General features: G+C 27.5%; 1 protein-coding gene across 1 annotated transcript; it reads right to left on the bottom strand.

Moving 5' to 3' along the window:
* Positions 1–8,198: 8,198 nt before the first annotated feature.
* On the bottom strand, positions 8,199–10,282 carry LOC145839124 (lipase member K-like). Its single transcript, XM_082946734.1, has 3 exons — positions 9,477–10,282; positions 8,685–8,961; positions 8,199–8,384 (listed from the first exon to the last, which is right to left on the bottom strand). The coding sequence occupies exons 1-3, from the start codon at positions 10,280–10,282 to the stop codon at positions 8,199–8,201; spliced, it is 1,269 nt and encodes a 422-aa protein (XP_082802860.1).
* Between the last annotated feature and the right edge of the window lie 254 nt (positions 10,283–10,536).

The following is a 10,536-nucleotide window of genomic DNA, read 5'->3' as shown; positions in this document are numbered from 1 at the left end:
ATCTAAACTTATTTTGTCAACAATCTTCAATATAGTTTAATACACGAAATCCTAACTATTTTTATAAAACACTTTCGTTCTAAAACTTTTAACAACAAAAGTTAGTTAAGAAAAACCTTTTTAAAATCGTTCTACATATAAGTTATTCAAATCTCATCTAACTAAAAAACAAAATTTATAATAAAAAACATTCTCATTACTCGCTTAAAAAGTATTTTAAAAACGAAAACATATATATATAACAAATATGTGTGTACTTATCAGCTCTATAAATAACTATAAGTTATTTATAGATAAGTAACTAAGTTAGTATTTAAGCGGTATTTGTTTAATAAAGTACTTCAAAAAAAAATGTTCAAGTTAAAAAACAAAACTACCGATATGTCTAATATTTTTTAAACTTCAATAAAGTTAACTGAACTAATATCTTCTTTTTTGAAATAAACTTGTGTTCAATACAGTGATGTTTGAAAATAACTTTGAAGTTTAAAAAACTCTACGGTTGTTTAAAGCTTGTAGCTCACTCAAACAGTAAAAAGAAGTTTAAGTGAGATTTTCTCAAGGAAGTTTATTTTTAAAGCAGCTTTTTAAGTAGTTAAAGTCGTCAATCAAAATGCAGTTAAAGTACTTGAAAGTTTCTACTGACAGCGATTGAAGTATTTCTGATCAATAATAATTTTTTCTTACGTAAAAAACTTGAAATATGTTTTTCATGCGTTCAAGAATTTGAGAGAGTTTTATATTAAGACAGCAATGAATTGCAAAAATTTTATGTTTTAATTGTTTAAACTAACATAGAAAACACAATATGAAAATAGTAATTGTAATACGTTAAACAAAAATATACAATGCACTTATTTACTTTAGAACTATTTTAACTTTTATAAATTAAAGTTGTTTAAAATCTAAATTTATATAGTATTAATCATACTATTTAAAGTTAATATATATAATAATGCTACCTTTGATAATAAACTTTTGATAGGTTTCTATCAATTTAAGCGTTATAGATTTTTTCTCTTTTTTTAGACTTTCTTAAACTTTCACGAGACTAAGTAAGTCACAAGCTTAAGTTATACTTGTAAAAATTTTCTCTTTAAATATGAACCTAACTATGAAAATATTTAACTTAGTTAAGATTTAAAAAATTTTCACATCCATTTAAAACAGTTACAACTAAACTAATAAAAAGTTTTACTTTTATTAACTGCACACACCTGCTTAAAAGTGTGGTTTGAACTTTGGCATACTAAAACATAATTGGTTAAGCTTTTGTAGCTGTTAATGGTTGATAAGTATAGTTTTAGGTAGGTTTCATTTTAAAATATGTTTGATTGTGTTTTAGTATTTTATTATTCAAGATTCTTTTATTTTCTCTCTTTTTATTATTATACAATTTAATAACTCTGTTATGTATCCTGAACCTTTACCTTTATAAAAAATATATAAAAACTAGCACCTTACTTTCTTATTACATATGAAATGGTTTAATGAATATAATAAACTTTATCTTTCTTTACAAATAAATGTTTTTAATCCACTAACTTTTGCTTTATAAGTCAATCCAAAAGCTAGTAAATTTTAAAGTTTAAAAAATTTAATGACTACTCACTAACGTATCTTAAACAGCTTTGATAGTATTGGTGTTTTAAAGGTCTTCGGTTTTTATTTAATTTTTTAAAACAAAAAAAAAATAACTTTTCTAAAAATGCATTACACACTGTACAACACTTAGACTACAAGTGAAGTGAAGAAATATTTTTTATATTGTTATTGTTTTGACAGCTATGAAATTTAAACAAACTTTTTGTTATCATTTTCTAAATTTAGACAGGTGCGAAAAACAAAAGCTTCGAGTGTTAAAAATAACTTGATTGTGTGGTTTCATAAACATGCAGTCGCTTAAAAGTGATAAACGTTTTTTTAATGTGTAAGTAAAACTGCCAAAAAGCTTTATTCGAACTTACAAATACGTTATTTTGATTAGTTTACACAACTTATAACTTTAACTTAAAAGCATTTTAAAAAACCAAACGCATATCTGCATGTTTTTAATTAAAGTTGTATTAAGTAAAGTATACTTTGCGTACTTTTTAGAAAACTTTCTATAAATCATCTAAACGAACTTTTCAACTTAAATATCGTGACAGCGGCTTACATAAGTTTGCATGTTCATTAAAAATATCAAAGCTGATAATATATTTTCTCAATAAACTGTTATAAAACAGGTTTTGTTTAATCACGGGTGTCTGAAAGTAAAATTCTCGCTTAAGTTAAATATAAATTATTAAACAAGACTGCATAAAGTTAATGCAAGACAAAGTAAAATTACTTCTAGCTTTTCATGATTTATATAAAAACTACATTAGTTAAAGAGTACAGATAAAATTAACAAAAATTCTAAAAGCTTATAAAACTTGTTGCTTATTTAGTTTATCTTGTTTCTTTTATACTTCCTAAAAAAACATAAATCGTATCTGCACGAGTTCATGCATTAACTTAGCTTAAAAAAATTGTTTGAAAATAATATAGTATAAAGTCTAAGTACATGTTGTAAACGGCATACTGAAAAAAGTAATTTTACATGTAGATATACATAGATATGTGTATAAATAATTAAGAAAATTGTATTTATAAAAAAAAGATCATACGCTTCATAAAACAATAAAATTGTTTAAGTCTTCAGCTAGTACGGTTTGATATGAATTGCCAACCAATAAAGCAAAAATTATGCGAAAAATCAAAAAACTTTACGACGTAATTATTAAATATTGTACAGTACAAATTAATAATGCAAAAATTTTCTTTATATGTGTATATACATATATAATTAATTATACAATAAACCAATGTTTTTTTTGCGCTTTTTTCAAAAATGAGATACTTTTATCGCATATAATCATCAGATAAACTTTTTGTTATTTGACATATTTTAATAGACTAAAGTAAAGCTTTTCTGATGATATAAAGCAATTGTAAAAAACTGTTGTTTATAATATAGTTAAATATTTAGATCCATTTTTAAATATTGAGCACTTTTAACTAAAATTTCAAGTAATAGATTTATATATGTATATACATATACAAGATGTAACGTTAAAAGGCGTTAATTTTCATTTTTTAAAACTTGCCTATTCCTAGAGCTTTTTGAGGTTAGCGTTTGCTTGTATTAAATTTGTATTTTTTGTAGATAATTTTATAATTTTATGTTTTTATCCCAAACTTTGTTTTTAAACCATAAAGTTCATTTATAGTTACTACCTACATAAACACTATACATAATTATACATGCTTTTTCTGCTTTTTTTCTAATGTGTGTTAATATTTTGTAGACTCCGTAGATCTGTTCTTAGCAGTGAAATGCCGTTAGTCGGAATAAAGTTTTAACACAAAAACATTTGTGGTATATACATATACATAATTTAAATATAGAACTATTTTTATGTTAATTGTTTAGCAGCACCGATTAAAAACATGATTGATCTTTTTTTACTCGGTCTAGCCATAAAGTTAATAATACCATAAAGATACGAACTAGACTTAGAATGAAAAAGATTAAAATTCGAATTTTTTACACGTTTTTATATTTAATTAAACTTTATATTAAAATGATTGAAAATTTTGCTGCAAAATAACTATTTTGATTAAATTTTCAAAGGTTGCTTAACCCTGGAATAGATTTTTATAACTTTTTTAAAAACTAAACAAAAAATTTTCCTGAGTGATAAATGTTAGGAAAATAAATTATAAAAACTTCCTAATTTATTAGCTTTATGAAATATTAAAACAATATAATGTAATATGTTGGTTAATATATATTTTTAAACTTAAACGGTTTCAAACTTTTAAAATTAAATGTGAATTTTCCTACGTAAAATTTTGCTTTTAAAGTTTATAAGAACAATAATATTAACTTATTACAATACATAAACTTTAAGAAATTTTATAAATCATGATGTATTTAATTGCAAGATTAATTCAAACAAATAAACCAGCTACTTCTTTTATAATACTATGCAATAAAAATAATGTTTTTAACCAGGTTTAGCTTTCTTGTTTTAGTTCAAAACTAAAATGAAAACATCTACAAGTATTATTATGCTTTAACAAACTGATTAAATGATATCAAAAATTTTTCATGACAGTCATGAATTCAAAAAACAATTTTGAGTAAAATGTTTATTAACTTAAAATGTCTATTTACTTATATTTCGTTTAATTAATATATGAAAACTATAGTACAAGTGTTTTATACTTTTGTTTGTTTCATAAACACTTCATTCAAAAGCCCTCTTTTTAACCATACCTTATATCTGCTGACAAAAGTCGGGCTGTGACGAAATTGTTTGTTTTTCTGTCTGCATTTATTTCAAATACGTCTTTCAAAGTTCTCAAAAAATTTTCTTCATTTATCGTAGTTAAAAAAACTTCAGAAACTTGTAAAACAAAAATTGTAAGTTTAAAGTAGTTTTTTTTATACATGGTAAGTTGCTATCAAAAATTATCATTTTGGGGATCGCAGAATTTTTTGTGGTAAGTTTCAAAATATAAAGCAAATCAGTTACAATGAAAACAACTTTTAAACTTTAATAAACATTATTCGAAAAATTTTGGGAAACTTTTATTTCTATAATTTTACAAAAAGACTTTTGTTACTTTAATCGTGTAAAAATTAAAAAAAAACATAATATTAGCTTTTTTATATAAAAATGTTGCCACTTTAATTGTTATTCAAAGAATCGAACGAAGTTTAGTGGAACTAACAACAAAGTAAGACTTTTTAACAACAAAGTAAAAAATATTTTGAATGATAGACAACTCTAAAAAATGTTCAGCAACTAACGAAATATTAGAACTGTCTTCAACGTCAAAATTAATCAAAAATTTATTTTTGTCCGACATTTGGAGATTGCAAACTTACTTACATCACAGTTGGAATTCCCGGTGTAACGCTTGAAGATTTAAACTCACTTTTAACCCAAATGTTGCTAAATTCCTTTACTAAAAAAGAGGTGATCCAAACCACCTGTGTTAAGAGTTTTATTTACACAGTGTGAATGAAGTTTGCCATAGTCTGAGTTTTCTTAATCTAGTAAATTTTATTTGCTTACTTTCCTGCAAACAAGTTGTCATGTGTCTTTTCTTAAAAGAAAGCAAAATCCTAAGTTATAGAATGTCACATTTAGTATACTTTTAACTTGTGACGGTCAGACTTTACAAAACAAACAAATTTTTGTGCGCAAAATTGAAACTACGGTCTTGACATGTTGATAGAGTTGTTTAAACACTACGTAGGTGGTTTTCTGTGTAATATCATTTGTGAGTATTGTCACGTTATTTTTTTGTTTACAGATACGTATAGTTTATGTATGTTTGAATTAAATGAGTTTACATATTTTTCTTTTACCTTTTATCTTATATTTTAAAAATACTTACATTTTTTTTAAATGCGAGAAATACATTAGAATAAATAGTTTTAATTCAAATTTAGTTTAAAGTAACGTAGTTATAATTTGACTACAACTTATGTTAAACAAAGTTTTGTAGTATAACAGATACTGTTCTTTTAAATATTTTCTTAGTGTTTTTTTTTTTTATTAACTTGCTTATTTCTTACTCTGTTTTAAAAATTCAATAACTTTGTTCAAAACTTGTATACAATAATTATTTCATTTTTTATATATGCAAAGTATTCATACAAATTACGATAATAAAAAAAGTTAAATATTTTTGTGCTTAATATTTAGTTTTACCAGTAATAAATTTAAACTTATAAACGTATTGCTTAATACTGCTAGGTTAGTTTAATAAACGCTCAAGAAAAAGTATTTAGTATTAAAATTTATTCTCTGCAAATAAATATCCTTTATCCAAATAAATAATATAATATATATAATAATATAATAATATTAAATAAATAATAAATATCCAAATACACTTTTTATGGTGATTACAAGAATTATAGTAGAAACTTCGTAGTCTAATTAACAATATAAAAAACTTTATATGACTATAATTTAAATATTTGAGTTCTTAGCATTTTAAAACTATCTTGATATTTTTTCTTTTAATTTTTTATTTAAAAAGATATATGTTTAACTTCAAGTTAGTTAATTTGTTACGTTCGTATATCTTTGAAATGAGTGAAGTACGAATACAAGATATTTTTATCTTTTGAAACTTTTAATATCTGAAATAAAATTCCAAAGTACTTTGAATTCCAGAGAATTTCATTGCTTTCTTAAGCTGTTTTATAATAAACATAAAATTTATTTATCTAAACAACCTAAGATAAAAACGGTTCTTATAACTTACAAAGTTCTTTCTGATAGTTTTTTTTTTGTAATAATACGTTAGTGCTTATTATTTCTCTGTGTTTTCTAGCTACGTAGTAAAATTAAATCTTATAAACAAAACTATTTACTAAAAAAATCAGCTAAGTAAAGTTTTTATGTACTAAAAATAAGCTACTTATACATAATCAATTGCTTTAAAGTAAAACGTTATTATCAATAGTTTACTCAATTTTTTAAATTTGTACGCAGATATGAAAAAAAAAACTTTTGTGTGATTTTTCACTAACTAGTTTTACAACATTTATAATAATCAAGGAAAAGATAAAAACTGTAGTTTATATTATAAACTTTAAGAAAATAGCTTTAATTATTAAATAACTAAATTTTAACAACCTTTTTAACTTGTCTTATTCTATCTAATGTATTTAGTTTTGTATTTGTATGAGTTGAAAACGATTCGTTTGAAAACTAGTAAACATTTTTTAAACATCAAGTTACTTTATTTATTCAAAACGGTTTAAATAACAAAACTGTCTGGCTAAATACTTTATTTTCAATAACACTATCATTAGGTCGTTTTACTAATTAGGTTAAGTACAGTATCTGCCAAAACTAAAACTTAACTACATAATACATCATTGTTTACAAATTGTTTTTTAATATCTATACACAATACCTAAACTTTCTAAACTTTAGGCTAGTTAATGGAAGTCTATACTTATTATAAAACATCAAAATTTTAAGCTTAATTCGCTTGTTTCAAAAAGTTAAAAATATGTTTCTTATATAATTGATTATACTCAAGTATTTTTTTAACTAAAACAAGCAAATAAAATATAAAATAATGTATTTTGTTACAACATATTTTTTTTTTTTAAGTATAATTTTTGTTTATTTCATTACAAACAAATAATACTTTAGCTTTAGAGTCTATTTAATACTGTAAAGTAAATAACAATGAAAAATACTTTAGACAAACTTACATTTAGCTACCAACCATATATTTTTTTAACTATTTTGAGCTATAAAACAAAAAAGTCCTATTTATAAAATCAAAAACTTCTACTCTTAGAAACATAAGAAAGTACATAAAAAAGCATACATGAATAGAAAAGCGAAACAGAACATGACATCTAAGTTAGAATATCTAAAAATTAAAAATAAATAGTACTAATGTGTTAAAAAGATTTCTCAGGATAGTAAAGTAAGGCGTATTAAGTTTTTTTGTAAAATTTATTGTGATCACAAACGTTAGAATTAATTTATGTACTTTCAAACAATAGAATACTTTTATCTACTTTATACTTTTAAGTTTTACAACTGTAAATATACATAAATACAACTATAACAATAAAATACGCGTAAATATTCACAAAAAAAGAAGATCAAGAATAAGAAAAATAACGTTTTTGAACTTAGTCTCGCACGTGTTACATCATTTTAAAATCAAACATGAATTTTCACAAAACTATGCCGACAAACTAAATCAAAAAAATCAATGTTAGATGGCAGTGACTTGATTAGCAGAAACTCAGCATTTTTACCAGTTTTACAAACACTTAGAAGCATCTTATTATTTCTCACACTACAACAAGACTACAATTTATTATCTTTTAACTAATTTAAACAAAAACCACAATCCCCTTCTACAGTGGGGGTACGATGTTTAATTAAAGGTGCGTTACCTAATACTCGCTTAGTCAGCTTTTTTATTTTTTTTTTTTTTATTTATACCCTTAAGCCTAGCCCACCTTACCCAAACATGCTAAAAACTAACTAAAAGTAAAATTTTTATAAATAAAATCAAAAATAACACCAAACAAGTTTTTTTTTTTTGTGGCTGACCCAGCAAATTTTTGGGAAACACCTTGAATTTCAATAAGACACTTCCACGGTTCGTGTTCACTTGAGCCGCTTGACGACCTCCACCGTTTTTCCCTCCTTCCTCCTCTCGCGCCTCCTCCTCAGCTTCCTCACCACGTCCCTGTACACCGGCCCCTTCGAGGTGTTCCCGTACACGAAGTCGGCGTGGCTGAACCCGTTCACCCTTTTCACGCTCCTCACGTAACTCCCGTTGACCGATCTCACCTGCGTTCGTTGAAAAATGTGTTATATTTATTATAAGCTCATGAAACTGCTAATTTGTTGAAAAAAAACTTTGTGTAAAATATTAAAATATATATAATGTTTGGTATGAAACTGCTGTTTTGTTGTTAAAAAAAAACTTTTTTGTAAAATTTACTTAGTTGTATAAATTAGCTTTACTTGATATTATTACAGTATTTCATGTTTGAAATTAAAACACATTTTGCTTGTTAGACTGCTAAAAATTATTATTGTTCTATGTTTAAAACAAACAGATTGAAAAGTCCCGTTAACCGATCTGACCTGTTTCATGCAGTCCCTCACCGGCACCATGTGGTCCCTGGTCCCGCAGTAAAAGTGGGTGGGAACGTCGAACTTGGAAAAGTCGTATTCGGGCGGCTCGGTCCGGTTGCAGCGGAGCGCGTTGGTTTTCGCGCCGAAATCGTAAAAGTGCATTTTGGCGCGCGTTCCGCTCCGCTGCTCCTTGAACATCTGCATCCAGTGGTCGATGTTTCGCGACGACGTGGGCCTGAAGTACTGCTGCAGGAAAACCGACAACTTATCAGAATTGTGACCGTATCTGAAATAGTAAGTTGTTTTTTTTTTTTGAAAAACAAGTGCAGTGCTAAATTACATACGTTTGTATAAGCTTACTAAATACATACTTAAATAGTTGAAAAAAATCCTAATATAAGCTTCAAAGATATTTTTTTAATTAAATGTCTAAAACATATCTGTGTCTAAAAACATAGTTAATTTTAGTAGGTTGATTTCTTATCATGGTTTAAATACCTATTTATACAATCTAAAAAAAACAATTATATAAAAAAAAAAGGACGTGTTCCTAAGTATGACTTTGAAGTTTTTGCTACAGATAATATACTTTACTAACTTTTTACAAACTCTGACCAGTTTACAGGAAAACTAAAAAAGTGACGCACCAGTTTATAACTTTTTGCAACTAAGCTTATACTGTTTCACAAAGTTATATAAATTTACAACAATATAAATTTAATAATTCATATTGTTTGTATACAAAACACTATTCTTTACAGCCAACGAAAGCCATATAAAAATCAACCAACGAAAAAAAACCTGCTGAAGCCGGCTGCGTTACCAATCAGATGCGAGCAAATGCCGCTGAACAGCCAATGAGAGCAGTAGGAGCCGACGTACTGCAGAACGTCGCCCTTGAACTCGTCGGGGTACACGTACCTGGCCACCCACCGCACGAAGCAGCCCATGTTGGCCAGCGACGACCTCGTGTGGGCCACGTACGCCGCCGGGCCCAGAAAGTACGCCTCGCTGATTTTCCCGCCGAAACCCGGTCGCTGGATGGCGGCCGAGAGGAGAACCACGCACCCCTGGCTGTGGCCGACGAAACTGACCTTTTTGCTTTTGGTCACCTTCAAAACGTGGTCGACCAGGGCCGGCACGTCGAATTCGCCCATCTCGTCAAAGCTGAAGTCCCAGAACTTTTCCGCGTCCTTGTCCGGGTCGAGGGTGACGTGGGCCCTTCCAAACTCGTTGCCACGGTGGTTTCCCACCCACACGTCGAAGCCCTGGTCGTGGAGCTTAAAAGCCAAATTCTCCTTTTTGCTGTCCAGCAGCCACACCGAAGAGCTCAGCATCAAACCGTGCATCAGCAGAACGGGGATTTTTCTCCTCCTTCTCTTCCTGCTGTTGCCAGGCAACCGGTGCATTGTGATGACGTAACCGTCGTCGGTGACCACTCGGTGGCGCTCGAAGGGGAATCCCTTGGAAGTGGTGAGTTGGCATGGCGACATCTGGCCCTCCGGTGGCAGGTTTGTCAGGTTGCAGAATTGACGGGAGAAAGGGAGGATGGAGAGGACGATTATGAGGGAAAACCCCCTGAACGAAATTTTTTTGTTAGAGGTCATTTGTTGGTAATGATGCACTATTTGTTTTTACTTTTTGTTTTGTTATATACCTAAAAAATATTGTTTCTACATTTAATCTAAATTTAAATATTGTCTAACTATACTTTAATTTATTAAAACATATCTAAAGCTTTCTGTTATAACTGAAAATAAAGTTGAAAAAGGCAAACAAGTAGCCCGAAATATTAGTATAATAGTTTTGCAAATTTAATTTATTTTTTATTTATCAAAACGATTTAGAAAGTTTACTTTTG

Source organism: Thalia democratica, chromosome 6 (genome assembly GCF_965202585.1).
Source record: "Thalia democratica chromosome 6, ktThaDemo2.hap1.1, whole genome shotgun sequence".
Lineage (NCBI taxonomy): Eukaryota > Metazoa > Chordata > Thaliacea > Salpida > Salpidae > Thalia > Thalia democratica.
The sequence above is the reverse complement of the archived record's forward strand: the minus strand, read 5'-3'. Positions and strand labels throughout refer to the sequence as shown.

What these genes read in the sequence shown, in the direction of transcription:
- LOC145839124 (XM_082946734.1), bottom strand. Translation starts at nt 10,282, where the DNA reads ATGACCTCTAACAAAAAAATTTCGTTCAGGGGGTTTTCCCTCATAATC. An exon ending in AACGCAGCCGGCTTCAGCAG is followed by an intron (nt 8,962 to 9,476) that starts GTTTTTTTTCGT and finishes TTACTATTTCAG; the next exon opens with ATACGGTCACAATTCTGATA. An exon ending in TGAGGGACTGCATGAAACAG is followed by an intron (nt 8,385 to 8,684) that starts GTCAGATCGGTT and finishes CAACGAACGCAG; the next exon opens with GTGAGATCGGTCAACGGGAG.